Source organism: Microtus pennsylvanicus, chromosome 5, assembly GCF_037038515.1.
Source record: "Microtus pennsylvanicus isolate mMicPen1 chromosome 5, mMicPen1.hap1, whole genome shotgun sequence".
NCBI lineage: Eukaryota > Metazoa > Chordata > Mammalia > Rodentia > Cricetidae > Microtus > Microtus pennsylvanicus.
This window is the reverse complement of record NC_134583.1, coordinates 104,164,709-104,185,128: the sequence shown is the minus strand read 5'-3', so window position 1 is coordinate 104,185,128 and position 20,420 is coordinate 104,164,709. Positions and strand designations below refer to the sequence as shown.

The 20,420-nt window shown below is 45.2% G+C and overlaps 2 protein-coding genes across 6 annotated transcripts in view; both read right to left on the bottom strand.

Annotated features, from left to right (window-relative positions):
• Apba1 (amyloid beta precursor protein binding family A member 1) overlaps positions 1–9,368 on the bottom strand; it is a 213,393-nt gene extending 204,025 nt beyond the window's left edge. For 2 of the 4 annotated variants that reach the window (XM_075973721.1, XM_075973725.1), the window contains exon 1: positions 9,170–9,310. The gene's annotated coding sequence lies outside the window, so the exon portion shown is untranslated. Of the gene's footprint in view, positions 1–9,146 lie in introns of all 4 variants that reach the window. The other 2 variants (XM_075973723.1, XM_075973722.1) reach the window with 2 other exon arrangements.
• A 7,413-nt stretch (positions 9,369–16,781) lies between these two features.
• Ptar1 (protein prenyltransferase alpha subunit repeat containing 1) overlaps positions 16,782–20,420 on the bottom strand; it is a 62,337-nt gene continuing 58,698 nt past the window's right edge. The window contains exon 6 of one of the 2 annotated variants that reach the window (XM_075973719.1): positions 16,782–16,883. In XM_075973719.1, the coding sequence (XP_075829834.1) occupies positions 16,788–16,883 (96 nt within the window). In that variant the 3' untranslated portion in view covers positions 16,782–16,787. Of the gene's footprint in view, positions 16,884–19,429; positions 19,544–20,420 lie in introns of those variants that run through there. The other variant, XM_075973720.1, reaches the window with a different exon arrangement.

Here is a 20,420-nt window from a genome sequence, read left to right as displayed (position 1 = left end):
ACATGCTCACACATGTTCTCTCTCTCTCTCTCTCTCTCTCTCTCTCTCTCTCTCTCTCTCTCTCACACACACACACACACACACACACACACACAGAGCATCAAAAACAAGAGTCCAGCTTGAGCAGAGAAAGTGAGAAACTGTTGTGAGGACGGAGAGATAGAAGAGACTTGGGGACCGGGTCTATTGGGACTTGGGGACTATGCATGGACCTCATGAAAGTTCCCTTTGCCTTGTCCTTTGGTTTGCGAGGAAACCACTGTGGGTCTCAAAGTTCGTCTCAGCTATAATTTTTCTGCCGATGCAGTTTTGAAGTTGTTAAACCATTAGGAGATTTAACACTTGAGTTAGGCATGTGGCTGGTGTGTAATACCATAACACCTGGCACTCTTTTGTGTTAATTTGTAGTCATTGCCCTGGGACACACTGAGATTGTGGAGAAGGATTTGATATTTCTGTCCATTACACAACCAGACAGCCATAAATTCTGCAGTCACACTTGAATGCAGCCTTGAGCAGGGAATGCAACTTGTTGGTAGGATGCTTGCCTAGCACACATGAAGCTCTGAGTTCAATCCTCAGCAACACACAGAGATTCAGTTAGGTTTTGTTCAGCCCGTCACTATGGAAACCTTCATCTATGGACTAACTTCCATCTCCTGCAGAACAAAACATCCCCTGATGTCAGCTCAGGCAAAGAGATTCTTGTATTTCCAGGTCATTTGGGGAAAAAAAAGTGGATATAAAAACTATTTCCACAAACTAGACAAAATACAGCAAACTAAAATTAGAATTAAGCATCTGGACTGAACAGCCAGGCACTACAGGGAGGCAGGCCTGGGGAGGGGCTCCCAAGGAGGGGGTCAGGAAAGACCCATGAAGAGAGAGGCGTGCAGCCCACACTCTCGGGGTCATACTCTCATTAAGCCATCAGATTTAGCTAGGAACCAGCCAGCCTCATTCCATTTTGCATACTTTTCAATACTTTGCATATTTTCTTCTTTTGAAAATGAAATATAAACTCAAAAAATGAAGTTCCCTTTCTGAGTGCTGTGACATCTAAAGCCACACCACCAAACACTCAATATGTTAATGATTTGAAACAAATGGAAAAAACCCTTCAGACATGAAATTATTTCTTATTATACAAAAATAAGTACTCTTCTGGCTGGTTTAATATAATGGGCAATATGTTTTACGCTGCATGTCAGGACCCATCAGTGCTGAAATCAGTGTAGTGTGTTGACAAACACGAAAAAAAATAGAAAAATACAGGGCTGAAAACTGTGTATCACACACAACAGAAGACAGATATTGCTGCACACGCGTGTTTCAGTGGTGTGTGTATGTGCATTCACCACAATCATTTACATAGTGCATGCTATTGTATTCTTGTTAAGAATCATGGCCAAAAAAAAAAAATCATGTAAGAATCCATTACAACCAAATGGGAACCACTGCAGTAAAGTCTAGTGTAATAATCCTAACTCATCAAATAGAAAAGTTGGGAAATAATTATTCTTGTTAAATGGGATGTCTTTAAGGGACGAACTTCCCCCTGCTTTAAACATATGCTAAAACTTTGATTGGCCCAAAGGAACTGCAACCCTAGCTACTAAGGGAGACTGAGACAGAAGGATGGTTAGTTCAAAGGCAGCTGGGGCAACATCCTGTCTCCTAAGGAGTGCTACTGTTTGTGGGGAAAGAGGGATGCTACTTAGGTATCCCTTGTCAAGTATGCTTCTTTAAATAATATGTAACTATTCGTAGATACAAAATTGCTCGTGAGATAAAGACTCACTGAAAGTCAGGCACAGAGATCATGACATTCTTTGGAAGGATAAACAATTGGCTCCTTTATGAAGCAAAACAGTGTTATTTTCCACACTGATTGTTCACTAATCCGTACACTATAGAACAGCAGAGGAAACTTCTGGAGAAACCAGGCGGGCAGAGTTAACTTTGCCACAATCGTACCTTGACGATATCTCATGGTCACTTCACAGATACCAAAATAAAATGAAACTGCCATGTCAAAAATAACCCAAAAATACATTTAAGGGAAGGAAAAAAAAAACCCCTGCTTTCTGTTTGAGTGCTTGCAACGTTCCTCCATTTTGCAGAGCTTTTTCTTAACTACTTCCTTCTGATTGTCAGAAACCCAAAGCCTCTTACCTGCGAGACACCTGGCACTGAAAAGCAAGCAAGTCATTAGTGCAGAGGTGACGACACCCGGATTTAAAGGGTGAGACCGTGTCAACAGCAGGTAAGCTGCAGGACTGCAGGCTGCATGAGAGGCGACAGGGTTCCAGGGCCGGCCTGACAACTATCGGGAGAAGACAGCTGGAAACAGTTCCAGTCCATACAAGAATGGCTGCTTCGGAAGGCCATGCAATTCAAACACCATAAACAACTGTATCCAAGAGGAAAGGAGAGCGAGATTTAATGGGGACTTAAGTAGATATTCCTAAGAGGAGCCGCATAATTCCCTCTACTGGATATCTGTATACAACCGTGGGGAAACATGGGTTGGGACATCCTGGCACTCCTGCAGGAAGAAGAAAGAGATGCTCTTGTGTTCTAGAACTGAGGGCTGAGTTCACGGTGGCTGATTTCACAGAAACTCAAGCAGTGTCATCATATCCAAGAAGGAAGGAAATGGAGAGACACAAAGTAGTCTCCTGGTGGCACGCTCAGACGCTGCCCTAGTTTGTCTTCTGCTGCTGTGGATAGAACAGTGACCAGACCTACTTGTGAGAGGAAAAGCTTTCCTTGGCTTACACGACCATGCCACAGTTTATCAGCAAAGGAAGCCAGGGCAGGACTCCGGAGGCAGGAATGGAAGCAGAGGCCACGGAGGAGCACTACTCACTGGCTTGCTCTCCATGGCTTGCTCAGCCTGCTTTCTTATACAGCCCAGGTGCTTGCCCAGGGCTGACACTGCCCACAGTAAGCTGGACCCTCCCTAATCAATCATGAATGGAGAAAATGCCTCATAGACATACCCACAGGCCAATCAGATGCTTCTCTCTCCCCAGGTGACACTGGTTTTTTGTCATGTTGACAAAACCAGTGAGCACAGAAGTTGAAGGCTTATGAAAATAAATGATTTCATATTACTTGAGAGTAGATACCCCATTTCCAAATGATTAGTTTTACATATACAACTTTGGATACATGCAGGTAAACACATTGGGTCCAGGCAGATGCTTTGCTATTTGCATATATTGCTCAAATATGCACATATTCAAATGGCCGTGAAACCTTTTCCCAAACCTTCTCTTTTGGAGCACATGGGACCACCTTATAACCAAGAACACGTCCCACATGAGACTCAAGGATGATGCGCATCTCTAGTACTGAGAGCAGTCAATGGCTGGATTATGAGCGAACGGAATACAGCAGCTGTGGCGGTAATTTAAATCTCTGTATTAAAATACCAATAACTGCTGTCACACGAATTCTTATCAAACAAAATTCCTTATGGTGTCTCTGTGCCATACAGAACAGAGGCTCGGGGCCTTCTCGGGCCACTTGTGAGTTTATCTATAACTTTGATTGACCGTGCTCCACCCACTGCTTTGCATTCTGGCCAGCTCATTCTGTCTGCTTCTCTGCCTGGAGGCTTTCTCCAGTGCTTCTGACCAGTGCCCAGGCTGATACCAGCAGCTTGAAAATGCTAGGGGCTTCCTGATGGGAACACATCTCTGGTTCCCCATCCTCTGCTGTGTACTTCTAAGTTGTGGTCTTACAGATCAATTGTTCAAAGCAGTGACCTTCTCATTAACTCATCTCTTCCTGGCTTGTTTCTTCTCTTTTGTCTTGTGTTCTTCACTCTCTATTTGTATTTCTTGGATTTGTCTTCCAAAGAAACTCTTTGGACTCAAGTCCTTGTTCCAGGGTCTAAATACATAAGTGACCTCAGTAGCATCTGGTGACTTGCTGTCCTGCTTTGGAAAGCAGCTAGCTGTCTGCAGAGAGCAAACTAAAAAAAAGTCCTACCCTCAACCCTTATATGTGGGTTGTGAAAATCACTGGAATCATTATTCAAGGACTAGGAGTGAAACTTACTGATCGCCTACTAATGCAAAGAGCTGTCCTGTGGGTTATGGGGTCCAGCCACGAGAATAAAACAGAGGTCTAGCCTGGAAGCCCTCACACTTTCAAATAGGACTTGAAGTGTGGAAGCAAACGACGAGAACACTACATTTAAAGGAGGATTCAGACCCCAGAATGCTCCAAGCAGAGGGACGGCTTCTGACAGACTAGCGTGTGATCGCTACCCACAGTCGCTCTCCAGGTTTTAGAAAACTAGAGTATTCACATGTTTGGCTGAGAACATGTACCGTTTCAGAAGCCCGGCATTGCTTCTCAGGCCAGTACAGTTTGTATATGGTGACTGAGCCTCGTGGGTGACAGATTTAATGCTGAAAGGCAAAGCATATGCTTCTCTAAGTGGCTGCTTCTTCAATCGGGTGGGGCGCCATATGTCCCAGGTAAACCACAGAACTCCACTGTGCTTCCCTGCTGACCTTGCAAAGCACGTCCCACCTCCAGCCCTTCTCGCACACATTTATACAGCTCACCCCCTCCCAGTTTTCAGCTCTGTCTGTTTGCGGTCTTCTCTGGCTAGCCAATATGATATCACCCCCTACCTTGTCCCGCTGTATCGCCTTCCCTGGTTTGTTCTCTTTCCCCCCTTTTCCTCTTTCATGTGTTATTTGACATGTATGTACATGTATGCATGCTTGCATGTGCATGCACGGGGCGGCCTTAGATGGATGTTGGAATTGTCCTGCTTTTCTACCCTGTTTTTTTTTTTGTAGCTAAAGATTGGTAATTTTTTATTCAAATTTGGGAAGTTTTGAAGTCTCCTTACATAATACTGGGCTACATCTTCATGAAGTAATATGAATTGTGTTGATATATGTATAATCATCTTTAAAAATATTAATTTAGTGAGTTTGTGGCAGGGGAAAGAATAGACTTCCACGTGGCTATAAAATGTCACAAGGTTCTCAATGCGTTCATTGTGTGCCTTAAATAAGAGAGAGGGACACATTTTTCATGATAATCCAGCATGTCTAAATTGTCATTCACATTTGCTACCCTGTTGTTTTGAGGCAAGGTCTCTTAATCAATCCCAGGGGCTATTGATGCGGCTCATCTCTCTGGATGCTCTGGGGAACTCACCTCTGTCTTTTGAAGCTGGAATAACAGGCAGGCCGCCACACCCACCTGACATTCGCTAGGGTCTGGGAATCCAAGCCTTGGTCTTTTTGCCTGCACAGGAAGGCACTTTAACCACTGACCCACCTGCCTGGTCCCTCTCCCAGCATTTTATTCTTATTCGTACATGACACATAGTGTCACCTATTCACTTCACTGTAGTCTCCTCCCACTGGAAGCTCTGTGGAGCTAGGGACTCTTCCCAGTCCCCTATCCCACTTCTACGCTTTCAGTGAGCCTGACCCAGAGAGGGTGTTTGATAAAGATTTGTTAGAAGCACAAGCAAAGGTCATCATTAGAACCCCCAAATTATCATTAGCTATGGATAAAGTTGTATAATCTTGTCTGGAATCGTCATACTCAAGGATCTCAAGCAAGCATCGGTATTTTGCAGGAAACAATGTCCTCCATTTTCAAGATCAGTGTATGTATCAGGTATGAATACATAAACAGGTTTATATTACCATAACCTTCCACAGGTCACAGACTTCAACTCATTGGACATCCATTGTAGAAATAAATTCTGAAATTTCAGATCTCGGACATCATATTTAAGTCACTAAAGCAAATTAATTTATACATGAATTCATGTGACAAAGATCTATTGAATACGAACGATGGGTGTGGTGTTGGGTAAGGTGCTATGTTTGAGCTTTGAAATCAACTTTACGCTTCACTGAAAAGGCTGTTACCTTGCTGTAATAGATAAGAAAAGTTTATCTTTAAAAAGAAAACCTTGTGTTTCTTCTTTGTTTTATCAGAAGCCCTGTTTATTTAACTCAAAGACCCTCAAGAGGAAGTGCTCATGGCAAAGCTTGCAAATGGAGTTTCAGAGGATTCAGGCAATTTCAAAAGGAAACATTCTTTCCATGGAGAATTATCAGTACTGGATGCTCACTATTGCAAAAGTTAAGAGGCTGTCAAAGCCTAGTTGTGTAGGGCTTGTGGCTCCCTCTACACAAACACAGAGGAGCCTCCTTGCCACTCAGGATGACCACTCTCTCACGCCCATTTTCCACAGTGCCACAAGCTTTAGCTATTCCTACTCCCAGTCTCGACACGCCCTTCTGTTTCTTCCATCTCAGTTCCCTGTTTCCATCTCAGGACTCATGCCTCCCTCTAGGGTGGCCCACCATTTTAAAGACTTTATCAAAGTAGCCTCCCGCTTCCCTCTTCCTCTCTCCGAACTGATTTACAGCCCAGGCTGAGGAATTAGGCACCCTCCCTCTGCTGTGCCATCCCTGTGATGTGGCGTCCTCTCATTCACCACCCAACTTATTAAAAGACAAGTCTGTTTGCACTGCTTGCTGTTCTCTGGATTTCTTCTTCCTTGTAGCATAAAAGCCCAATTTCCCCGTGGCACCATTGTTTATTTCTCTTGGTCCCACAGGTCAATTTTCAAATGTCCTTTACTTATGAATCTTCTGAAAAAAAATCAAACTTTTAAAAAGAAGCTCATAATAAAAGAGAAAAACATTAGAGCTACTTTAAGGAAAGAAAGGGCATCCATGCAAAACAAATGGCTGGCAGAAGCCTGCAGGGATGGGTACAGCCATTTACCAACCTGAATTACAGATTTAAGCTGTACCTTTAACCTCGCCAGGCCAAACGTTAGAAAAGCAGGGCATGGCATTTGAAAAACCATCTCATCTGCATGAGAAAAGAAATCAGAAATTCTCAAGTCACCCATTGTGCTGCTGTGTAATTCTTTCTCTAATCAGGTTATTATTTACCTTGCTAATTTCTAATACTCTTAGCTTTCTTATAAGAAATTTACATATATGTTTTACTTGCAAATACAGCTATGGTAACTTTTGCTTTGCTAAAAAGAAACCAAAACCTCTTAAATGACTTTTACATCCATCAGAAAGAAATATGGCCGAAGCAACAAGAAAGTAAAGAATTAAGATTCAAAATTCATTTTTATAAATCCTCCTTTAAACCTTGGGTGAGATACAAAAACCTCATGTTAAAGTTGTAGAAGGATTGACTTGAAGGACATAGGGCAATTTACTTCATATTGACAGCTTCCAGGGCACCTGGTCCATATATCATTATTAATTTTTAAAAACAATAAATGAAAAGCAAAACTCTTATGTGGGTGGCCTTAGTTTTATTATTTTCAATTTTATCAATAGGATAATGCAACCTTTGCCAAAGGAACAAGATTTTTTAAAAATTTAAGAACAAAAAGAGAAATCTTTGGTCTCAATATGTTGTACGTTTATTTGTGCAGACTTGATTATTATAGGCTTTTCAAAGAGGCCCAGGGCAGCCTCGTTGGGTTCTGACAGCAATTCAGTAAAATTTAAGGTATGGTAAAAATGTGTCCCAAGCAGGCTAATCCACTCAAGCAATTTCAATAAAGTACTGAACTATTAGCGTAAAGGTGCATTCGCTCCTATGGATACTGCGGGAGAAATAGAGTCCAAGGGAATCAAGCTGCAGTGGACACACATGAATATGTCTTCTCAGTTCCTCTCTTTTTACCCAACCCTATCTTTATTACGCAGAGAAATTTAAGCCTGCATAGACTCTGGGTGCTTTTTGGTGTCCTGGTTCCTAGACATCACCGGAGAGCCGGACATTTGCCAAATTTCCTCCGAGTGAGCCGCACTGGGAAGGAAAGCGGGGACTTCGCTGATCCGAGATCTTATCACCATGGGTCTCTGGAGATTTCAGTTCCTAAATGGACCTTCGAACCATTGTAAAACTGAGAGTGGATGTTAGCAGAAATCAAGTATCCCGTTTCCCAAGGAGAAACGCCCAAGAGAACGTAAGGCATCTCTCGGTACGGGCTTTTTCCTCGTTCATACCGCCCTCCCAATCTCTTTCATTTATTTTTTAAAGCCCCCACCCCACCCCTTACACACCTCCAGAGTTCATTCTAAAAGAAGCAACACAAAGGCTACCCTCCCTTCAGACAAGAGGTTTTCAGTATGGCAATGTGGAAGAGAATTTGGCGATAAAAGTTGTGGGAAGGGGAGAGGAAGGTGACCATTAAACACCCTTCTCTTCAGGTTAGACAAGAGATAAACAATAGAAATTGCAGAGTCAGGCAGTCAGGGGTCCGACTGAGGAGGGGCTAGGAAGTATCAGGAGTGCTCCCTTCAGAACCAGGGACACCAGCAAGTCTCAAAAGGTGTAACCATCATCCCGTTTTCCTGCCTTGTACCTCACCGCAAAACGCTCACTTCCACATCCCCGAGTTAGGAGGTCAGGAAAGGGGAAGCGAGAATCCCTACACCCAGCCACCCAAGACCAGAAGCAGAACAGAAACTGTTTGTGCTCAGACTTGCAGGGTAGAAATAACCAACACTGTCCCACAGTGTTAGCTGGTGGCATCAAAGTCAGGAAAAGCAGATCGCTGGATGTGGGGCACAGTTTGGGAAGCGTGGATCCAATTGCACGCTACTCACTCTTACACGGGGTTTTACAAACCTGGCCTTACCCTACTGCTTCCCTCCACACTTCACACACCAAGTGCATCCTGCCCACCTCGCGGTTTCCATCATCAGTCAGCCAGAGAGGAGGGATCCTAGCGGGGATTCCTGGAAATGTCATCCCCTACACCTCGGATCCGCCACCTCCATCCCCACCGCTAACACACACACACACACACACACACACACACACACACACACACACACACACACACACACACACACACACGCTCTTGCCATGACTGTCATCAGGCCCGCTCTTCTCAAAGCCGGGTATCTCGGCGCGCACCGGACGCCTGGCATCTCTGGTACACACCCTTCCCCCGCCTCGCTGGCTCCAGGCATTGCCCCCTGGATGTAGCCTGCAGTCCCTGTTCATCTGCACTATTGTTCCTTGCAGCTCCCCTCGCTCCCGGGATCGCCCTTTCGAGAGCAACCGGGCTCCGTCCGGGTTGTCAGACGCCCCGCACTCACCCAGCCCGCCCTGGAGGTGGTACCTTGCCTGACAGCTGGGTCCGCGGGCCCGCGGGAGCAGGCGGCGCTAGTGACAGCGACCGTGCCAAGCCTGGGAATAAAGCTGCTCTCCAGTCGCTCCCGCCTCCAGCTCCACCATCTTCTCCCGCCGCCACCGGGACCGCAGCCGCCCGCGCCCGACTCCGGCTCTAGCTCGCAGCCGCTCGGGGCCCCTCCGGCCGCGGCCCCACCCCCTGCTCGCCGCCCGCTCGCCCTCGTGACGCGCGCCGGGGCCGGGCGGCTGCGACGGACGGCGGGGAGGGGGGGGCGGGGGGAGCGCGCGCACGCCGCGTGCAGCAGCGCCCCTGCCTCCCACGCCCACCCGCGTGCGCGCGCGGCGCGGGCCCGACGCGGAGGCGCAGGAGTCCTGCTCGGGCGCGCGTGAGCGTGCGAAGTGTCCGCGCCCCTCGCCGTGGCCGCGCCTGCATCCAGAGCGCGAGTCCCTCCCTCTCGTGGCCGGGATCCTGGATGGGGACTACGTGGCGGCCTCCCGCGGGGACCCACGGGAACCTCAATCGTCCCCAGTCCCAGTTCCCTAACGCGCATCCCGGGCCCGACCTCTGCGTGTGGGATCTGGCCACACTTAGGACACGGAGTTGAGCAGACGCGTGGACGGCTGCTCGGGTCTTGTTAGTGACACGGTGCTTTCCCGCTTCCAGGGTCTGAAACCCCGCAGCGCCGCCGAAAGGCTCGCAAGGCGGCGCTGCACTCCGCGTGTGACCGCTAGGGGGCGCCCGCGTGGGCTCGAGCTGCACCAGCTGGCCGCCTGGCCGCCCACTGGGGGCGCTGCCCAGTCCCGCTCCACCCTGAAAGCCTCTGGAAGGCGGGGTCGGGAAATGGTCCTCTTGGCTTCCCGGTGCCGGTTGCTAGGAGCTTCAGTCTTCCAGCCCTGCACGGGTGATGCGCTCGACATATGCCTGGGATCTCAGGAGGGTGGGGACCCTTTCCATCAGGGACCGGGTGGCAGGTGCCGTCTGTGCCTTAATGAAAAACTGGACTGGCTCCCCGGGAGTGCGGTGGAGGCTGGGTTCTGGCGCTAGCCCACGTGTAATAGGCGGTGTGGTAGCTACATCGTTCTCTTTTTCGGACAGAGTTCTCAGTTTAAGAATTAGGTGTCCAATTCCCCTGAAACCTTTTAATTTTCCAGCCCCTTTTTGTACACATATTCTCATCTAGTGAGACGAAGATGAAAGCCTTGCTTATCCGACCTCAGGAGACGTGAGCCTATCACTGCACGGTGTTTCCATATTGAGCACTGTACTCCCAGAAATATCTACGGGTGTAGCCTGAAGCATTCTAGAATTCATATGGATTTCACATTCTACTTCATAATGACTTTCTCTGCTTTAACAAAGACCGTAACTTCTCCTGTCCCCTAAGTATCTTTTAGAAAACGGTCATATACAAGAAGGATGTACTATTGTTGCTTGTCCTTGACCTTCATTATCTACTCACTTTGTCAGTAACGATACTCTCACGGGTGAAAGCCAGATGGGGTCCTGGTCTCTCCAGAACTCATAACACCCTGGGGGAAATGTTCCACAGCCATGAGCAACTGTGAGCTTTCCAACTGCGAAGGTGCAGGGGGAATCTGATGTTGACTGAGGTGCCCGAGGAAAAAGCCTTTCCAAGAGATCAGTTAGAAGGAAGGGAAGGTGTGAGGATCTCCCCGGCAGGACTGAGCACAGGGGCCTCAGGCAGGGCAGTCACAGTTTTTACTTCTTGAGGCAAAAAAGGGCAGTAGAAGGTGTTGAGAGTTGGGGTTGATCAGGCAAGAGCAAGCGGGCTCTGCTTGAGATAGGTGCCTGAAGCAGTTCTGTAGAGAGAGAGGAGAGAGGGGGGAGGGGAGAGAAGGAGAGAGGAGACAGAGAGAGAGAGAGAGAGAGAGAGAGAGAGAGAGAGAGAGAGAGAGAGACAGAGACAGAGACAGAGACAGAGACAGAGAGACAGACGGAGTGAGACAGAGTTTAGGGCAGGAAAACACCAAGTCAGGTCCAATCCCCTGTCCCGCCTGACTTGGTGAGAGCTTCGTGGGTTGGGTGTGTCTTTGAGCTCACAGTTCTGTTAGTTTTTGCCTTTGCTTTCATCTGTACCCCTTTTGGGGGCAATTTCAGAGTACATTTCTGTAATTGTTTCTGTTTCCTTATTGCAGATTTACTGTGCTTATCTCGTTAAGCGTTAGGTTAAATAGAGTATCGCTCCTTGGTGAACGGCTCATTTGGATGCAGTGATGGTTAATCTTTGTCATCCCGACAGCTCTAGAATCGCTTTAGAGATCCTCTCTGGGGAAATTTCTAGATTGATTTGACTGAGCAGGAAGACCCACCCTAAATGTGGGCGGCACCTTTACACAGACCTGCTCTAGACTGGAAACAAAGGAGAAATGGAGCGGGCATTGCGCTTGCTCCTCATGCTGCCTCCTCAGAATGGGCTCACTGTGACCAGCCACCACAGGATACAGGCTGCCACGCCGCGAAACAGGCTTCCTTCCTTAAGTCGCTTTTGTCGGGCATTTTGTCATAGCAGTTTCAAGAGAACCAACTACAACAGGCGCATCAGCTGGCTACCATTTGGTTTGCCAGCTCATTTCTTTATTTTTTTTCCCCGTGTGTGATATTCTCACCAAACTCTGAGTGATAGAGACGGTGTTTGCTTGACTAATACTCTACCCTCAGTCTTATATCACAGGGCCTTGGTGCAGGCTAACGCGAATGTGTAAAATCACTTTGCTTGCAAAGTGACTGGCAATTATTTGTCGAGTGTTTATGTATGGGAATCTTCAATGAAAATGTCGATATCCTTGTTCCCTCTGGATGGCGTCTCTGTGCTTCATTCAGCAGGAAGCTCAAAGCCACACTTGTAGGAAAGGTATGGGCCCATATAGCATTTATATTATACCTTTCCTTTGGTGTTATCTATCTATAGATTCCCTGGGTCTGCATTACTGGTATGTTATTACTGATACTCTTAAAAGGACTTCCAATATTTGTACTCATCTTCTGCTATTAACACAAGTCGAAACTGCTCTTCCCTGCTTCAAAGGGCAGTATATAAAATACTGGCAGACTGCCAGCCATTGTAGCAGGTCACAATAGGTAGTCAGGGTGCCAAGGGACTTGGGCCCAAGTTAAAGCCTTATCTGCTGCTGCTTGTGGGTCACAAGTCTGTGCGTGCCAACTTCAAGCCTCATATTTCAGAAACCCAGGAGTGTCTCCCCGTGGCTCCTGAATAGCGAGTCTGTCCAGGGCCATTCCTGAGACTCGCTACTCCACTAGCATGCTCTGAGCCCAGCTCTCTTACCGTCTGAGTACTATTTACCACTTAGAATATTTTGCTTGCTTAGGTTTCTTGTTGACAGCAGACACCTTGAGGTTATGGGACTCAATAACTTCATTAGAGCCCCACAGTTATGCGAGCATATCTTTTGGGGTTTGATGTGGTTCTAGGTAGGCCAAACTGGGCACACCTCTTCTGACGTCCCTTGATTTTGATGTCTTCAGGTGACTGGTATATTCCTGTCATAGTCTTTGAGTTTGAGTCTTAAAAGCTGGGACTATATATAGGACGTCACAGAATAACCCTTGGTAATGTACTTTTCCCTGACTTTAGTTTTGTTAGTATTTGATAGTTTAGCATACTGTCTAGTTACAAAATAGATATTTTTTCAAAGCATTTAAAATGCATGAATAAAATAAAACTATGGACTATATGCACCCTAAGCATCCACAGACTTGCCCTTATATGCCAATTCTTTTTTCATCAGACTTTCCTCTGAATGGAAGTCCTGCCCTGGACACATAGCGTCACTTCTGTAATCCCCAAGAAGGTCAGACTCAGTGACTCACATCCAAGGTGCTCACTATGATTCCAACCATAATTTTGTATTGTAACTATGTTTAGCTGTCAGACTGGGAGATGCCCCGGTGTTCTCTGGAGTAAATCCACTTCCAAAGTGATGTTTCTGAAAGAAGAATGTTGCCAGAAGATGGCGGATTTTAAAAAGTAGTTTTATGCACTAACACAAACTAATCCCCAAGATCGACCGAATCGACTAACTTTGGCCTATCAGCTCTGAGTCTTGCAAGTCACTTGGCTGACTGGGAGTGGAAAGAACAAAACCTAGCTACCAGAAGAAGAGGAGAAAGGCCAGAACTTCCCTGCACACCACTATTTGTCATAGGGAAAGGCAGAAGCTGAGGCCTGAGGCCTGCGTCACCTCGCTGGGATGAAACACCTGCCAAGGGACAGTTTGGGGAAGGAAGAGCTTATGGTGGCTCACAGTTTGAAGTGACACAGTCTTATCCCAACAGTGCAAGTGGGAGGCCCCTGGTCACATTGTGTCCACAGTCAGGAGGCAGATGTGAATGCTGGTGCTCGGCTTGCTTTGCTTCCCCTTCCCCCTTTTGATTCACTCAGACCCTCGGCCCATGCCATGAGGCTGCCTACTTCAGAGACTTTCCTGCTCAGTTAATCGCCTTAACAGACACACTCTAAAGTGTGCCTCACAGATGCCCTATCGAGCTGGCAGTGGAAGCTAACTGTCATAAAGCCACAAGTGAACTGGAACACCAACAGAAATCGTTACAGGGATCAGTGTGATATTATCCAGACTTTAAAGGTGCACAGTTGGGTATGGTGTTGCATACCTATAATCCCAGCTTTCGGGAGACTGAGTCAAGAGGAGCCCGAGTCACGGGCAGCCGAGGCCACATAGCAAGGCCATCTCCCATAAAGCAAAACCAAAATCCACCAAATTCATAGATTATCTCTAGAACAACATAAAAACATTTCTGTTCACATTTTAACAATGACAGCAACAGCAACAACAAAACTCTGATCATCAAACCTAGCAGCTGAGCATGGGCAGTGGGTTCATCTCTGCAGGATCGTGAGTTCTGCCCAGTCGGAGCCACAGAGTAAGATGGAAGCGAGCCTGAGATACACAGTGAGACCCTGTCTCTGGAAATATGAAACGTAATAAAACCAAAAGGAAAACAAAAACAAAAATCCTTAGATGAATAATCACAGCATTTAACAAATACACAGAATAAAAGATATCAAAATGTTAATACAGTAAGAATTCACCAAGATGGTAGGGTTATTTCCTCTTTGTATTTGCGGGAGTCAAGGTCTGCAGTAAGCCTACCCCCTTCCCTGACTGGAGAGCAGTATGTAAGATATTTTAAGACACTTATGTATATTTGAAAATTCTGGTATAAAAGTAATGTCATAAAAATTACTACGGAGACATTTCATATGCTAAAGCATTTTCCCAATTTAATAAGCCTCTAAGATTTATTTTAAATGCCACATACTTCAAGAAATCATTTTCATGTAGCCAGTCTGACAGCAATGGGAATAGTGTACAGAGACGCCTGTACCCTTCCCTTTGGCTATCAGACTGTTGAAACAGTAGTCCCCCAAGAAATTGTGACCCCCTGCTCCCAACGAGTGCTGGCAGAAGGGAAAGGCTGAGGCCTGGTGTCAGCCAACAGGGGAGACTTTTATCTCCAGTAGAGAGATTTCACACAGCGGCAACAGCTCCTCAGAGCAGCATGCAGGAGAGACTGGAGCCATGACAGTTACCTGGACTTGGAAGGTCCTCTATTTACACCCAGACCTCAGGCCACGATTTGGAATGGGACTTTGTACCAACCACACGTTTTTGTCAGTCTTCCCAACGTGGTGACGTAGAAGAGATCCCTGCCCCCAGGCTCACCCCTGCTCCCACAGATTGTTGCACATGTAAAACCAATCAGAATAACGCTGCTCTCGCTAGCACACTGCGTCATCTGGGCATTTGTCTGCAGCCCTCGTAGGCTCACAGGACCCTGGGACATAAGGTGACAAAAGGCTATCAGATTGGTTGCTCATTCTGCTTCACACTTGCTTAAACTCTTGGTTGTTTCCAAATTTATTTCAGTCATAAAGTACTTGGATATTATGCCCATCTCGTTGGAGTACCATAAAATATTGAGTTATTTAATACCTCTTACAAACCAGGGACAACTTTACTAGAAGAAAATATGGCTTTGTGTTCACTGTAAAATATAACAGTACAGTCCGGGGCACATTTCCTCCAGAATAAGGAGCTATGAAATTAATTGCTCAGTGCTTTCATCCTTTTGTCAGCCCGTGTCTGCGTTCAGATGTGCGTCTTTTCGTCATCTCACGGAAGGCACTGAAGGGGCCACGGAAGAAGGCTCAGAAAAGTGTCTGGCGCACAAGCATAAGGGCCTGAGTTTCCGTCCGCAGCATCCACGTAAAGCTAAGGACAGCAGCGGATCTCTGAGATCTCAGTGCTGAGAAAGGGGAGACGGGCCATCTCTTGAGCTCACTGACTGTCTCACCTAGCCAAATAGATGACCTCAGGAATCACTGAGAGACCTGGTGGAGAAACAAATAAAGGTGAGGAACCATAAAGACACTGGACATTGACCATTGGTCTTTACCTGCGTATATTCCCAGAGCTATCTGCACACCTGCACAGGTCGGGATGGACATATATACACCACACATGTGCACAAGAGAAAACAGGAAAATGAATAGCAATACTAAACACCATAAGGAATATGTCCAGGATAAAAATTTAAAAATGCAGGGGGAGAATTTTAGTAGCTGTTTTTTTTTTCCTCTTTTAATAGTTTGTAGAAAAACAAAGAAAAAATAGGACACCACTGATTGTTTTTGACAGAATACCTCATTGGTGCTGTTTCTGGGGCAAAGCTGAGATACCAAAGCATGATTTAAAATCGCTGCTCTAGTAATGTGTGTGTGCGTGGGGGGGGGGGAGACTTTATCCCAAGTGCCATGGTGTCACCTCTCAAAATAGTTCCTGAGCCTTGCAAGATAGTAGTAGCTTAGTGCCCATTGTATCCTGTTCTGAAACATCTTCAAATATTGTGTGGCTGATAGACTTGCTAGTTTGGTCATTTAAAGTGATCAAAATGATTTTGTTTTAAAAATAATTTCCTGATTATTTTTATTAGGTCCAATGGTTTCTGGGGCAAGGGCACACCACTGGCTTCTATTGACTTAGAAGTGAAAGATTCTGAGAAAGTATTCATGGTAAGTAGTATACGGGCAATTTTTACAGACCTTCATCTCCTCTGAGAGTCAAGGGGGATCTCTCCATCTCTCTCTCCTGTCTCTCTCTGTGTGTCTCTTCTTGTCTCTCTCTGCCCTCTCCCCTTCTCTTTCATTGTGATGGTTGCTATTGGTTGCCATCATCACTGAATCTAGAATCACCATGGAGACAAACCTGCAAACATTCTGAGGGACTATCTAGAGTCTTGGCCTCTGGGCATACTGTAAAGAATTCTCTTGATGAGGCTGACGGAAGTGAGAGCTCTCAATGTGAGTGGTGCCATGCCTGGGTGGGTGGGGTCTAGAGCTGGGGAACTGGAGAGAACAGCTGAGCGCCTCTGCCATCACTCTCTCCTTCCTGGCTGTGGGTGCAATGTGTCCAGCTGTCTCCTGCTGCCTGACCTCTCCGTCCTGACACTGCAACTGTGAGCCGAAATAACCCCTCCCCGCAGTTGATTTCATCGGGTATTTTGTCTCAGCAGCAGGAACAGTAAGATACTTGCGCATTCGTTTTCCTCAGGGTTCTCCCTTATGCTTGTGAAGGATCATCAGATGGACATTAACAACATAATTACCAGTCAGGACAATGTTGAATGCTTCCAGGAGGCTGTCCTGTGAAAAAGACAACAACCATTTAGATCTTCGGTCCACAAACTTCATCTCCTACTGCTTGCATGCCAGCTACCTGTGGTGGGAATCCGAAGGCCCAGTTCTGTCTTCAAGGACTTCTCTCTCTGAAGAAAGTCAGGCAAACCTGACAGACAGTTTTACCAATATATACTGGCTATGATAAAAGCTGCTCAAAGGAGACATGGTCAAATATGTTGCTTCAGTTGTAGATATAATTTGTTTGTTTTGCTAAATACAGGTATTTAGGACATTAAATTAAGTCTACATGTAGACATCAAATGTCTAGTAATAGTTGGCCGTACAGTTATTTTACTCTTTAAAGAGAATTTTATTAGAAATATTTTGAAAAGAAAGCATGGTTGCTTAGATTTGACTATTTCCACTTAACCAGAAGGCATGAGGGTTTCTTGGAGGTGAGGTGTGTACTGGGAGTAGATACATGTGTCCGCTTCAGGAAAGAGATAAATATCACCTTCTGCATGGATGGGACTCTTGAGAGAACTTGGTGACTCTCACATTCCTTGTAAAACAAAAAACTGACTTTGAGAAAAAGCACAATAGTTACCATAAACTGTTAGGATACACACATATACACACAAACAAAACACAGTAGACACACATATACACACATGCACATAACATATACACACATATACACAATACACATATATAATACAACACATGCATACATACATGCACATATACACATAAAACACATACACACACACCATTCACAGTATACACATACAACATATAAAGACACATTCATACACACAAACACAAATATACTCATATACAACACATATACACACAATACACATATACACACAACCCACTGATACACACATACAGACATGCACACAACACATGTGTCCACATACACACAACACACTCATATACACATTTACAGAATATACACATATACTCTATATACACACAACACACACATCCAAACATATGCACAATACACTCATGGACACATAGACATACAACACATACAAAAAAATCTTATACTTCCATTCCTCAGAATTTATCTCCCTTCTACTGCTACCTCCAACTCCTATCTTCTTCTTAAGTCTGTCCATGGAGATGCTTTTCGGTTAGCTCCACTTTGCTATGGATTGAATTTCTAACACACACTTTCAGTTTAGCCCCCATGCAGCCAAGCACTGCAAATCAGACAGGTGGGGAGGTGCTGGAGCGGAGACAGAAGCGAGAAACCTTTTGAGTGCTGCAGATTTTCAGTCACTTGTAACCATGTCTGATAGGTTAAGGAACTGCATGACATGAGAGCAGGGAAGGGGCTTTCTACCTATCTTTGTCATTTAGGAATTATTCTCATCCTCTTGGTGCTGTGAACCAACTGAGGAAATAAAACTGGAATGAGTCTCACTGAGCTGTGTAGCACAAATCTCAAACCTGTAAAGCAGTGAGGCTTTCTTGACAGGGAGGGCTGTGTTGTTAGCATGTCTCTCAAGAAGTAGCTAGGATACATTTTACCTCTTTGTGCACAGAACAAAGAGTGGTTCTTACAGTGTGTTATTTTAAAACTGTCCTGAGACATTTTTTCCCTATGGATGCTTTGAGGGGGTCAATGTTGACATCTTATACAGTAATAAATCAAGTTTTCCCTAGGTTCTTCCATGGATTATTGGTTTCAGGGAAAACAGCAGTTGCTATATAGAAGAAAAGCTTTTCAGACAATATGCAGATTCTAGATGTCAACTGAATTGTCTAGGTTTGGGTTTTTATGTCTGTGAGGCTTTTATGACTTTATTTGTGAGATGGGAAATAGGGAGTCTCCCATATTTAGCAGCATGCCTCTGCAAGAAAGATTCTGAGGGCTCGGCAAGGCTGCATTACATGTTTGTAACTGTTGGTATAGTGGGGAATATAGTATATTATATGATAAAACATTTCATTTGGCCTAAGCTTTTATTTTCTTTTTTCTTCTAATTTAAAGAGGAATAAAAGTCAGTTTTGTGGCTCATCAAGCGTACTTTAGGGCCAGTAGAATGCTGAGGGGGTAGAGGCACAGGTGGTGTAAGCCAGACAACCCAAGGTAGATGTCCCCAGAAGCCGCAGTGGGGGAGAGAATGGATCCTGAAATTCTTCTGCGTGACATGGCATGCGCATGTCTACATTCACATACGTCACACACACACAGTCATACACATAACACCCTAATAATAAGAAATAAATAATTAAAAAGTATTTCTTTCCTCCATATTAAAGTAAGAGTCTTCCACACATGTGATACGGCAGGAAGTGGACTGCAGCAAATGTGCACATTAGGAAGTGTGGGAACTTCAGTCGTCCATCATGTTCCCTTAAGCTGAAGCCGAATGGGTTTTCCATGTTGAACGTTTTCCTTATAATCTATACACTGGCTGGAAAACAAGATTCTTCTTCTTCTTCTCCTTCTCCTTCTCCTTCTTCTTTTCTTCTTCCTCTTCTTCCTCTTCCTCCTCCTCCTCCTCCTCCTCCTCCTCCTCCTCCTCCTCCTTCTCCTCTGCTAACTTCTGGGACACCTCTGCTCTAACTTCTGCTCCAGCTTCTTTTCTGTTTTTCCGTTAACTCTCTTTGTTCTTATCCAGCTGTGAGGACCCACAAAACCTTGCAGGCATAAGTAACCAGGCAACCTATGTAAACAGACAAGGGAAGTTTATGGTCCTTGGTCCATTAGCAGTTTTGTCAAATGTTAGCAAGTTCTAAAGGCCTTTGGGATCTGAAGTTTACATCCTTGCTTAAGAACAGGTATGGGGTGGGTTTGATGTCTATCAGAGTCTCTAGTGGAGGTTTGTCTTCTTCCAGGCTGTGGGTAGATTGTTAACTATTTTTTCCTGAAAGTAAGACACAAGCAGTAAATCTGAACTAAAGTGACCAGTAAACTGAGGTGAAGGTAAGATGGAGTTAGGAATCGTTTAATGCAAGGTTAGTTTAAGCCATCACTTTTCTTATCTATAAGTGAGGTAAAACCAGGGCATACTTATTTTTTCTATCTATGTGAACAGCTATAAATTATCAGCTTTGGGCATTTAGTAATTTTATGTCCTATGTTAGCATCTATGGATTAATATCTTTGGGCATGTAGTAATTCTATGTCCTTGTATATCTGGGAATGTCTTAAATGGAATGCTTTTTTCCTGGACCCTAAACACTGACCAAATGCCTGCCAGTAAAGATAATTGCAGGAAGGCAGAGCTCTATGTTTATATAGGAGAGAGGAGAAAAGACCTGGTAGCAGGAAGCAGATTTCTTGGCTATGTGTCTTCACACATAGCTCAAATACCACTGAATTGTGGGAGATAAATCCTGAATTTGTAACAGAAGAATAGCTACAGTGAGAAACTGAACAGCAAGAAACAGCCACTTTATTCATAAGGTGATAATTCCGAAATGCCTTGCATGTTGGCTTAAACCTGGAACAATGCCTTTGGCTCTGATGAGCTGATCTCATGAAAAGATGGCTGAGTAATTGCTGTATAATGTTGTGACTTGTAGCTTTCATCAATTTGA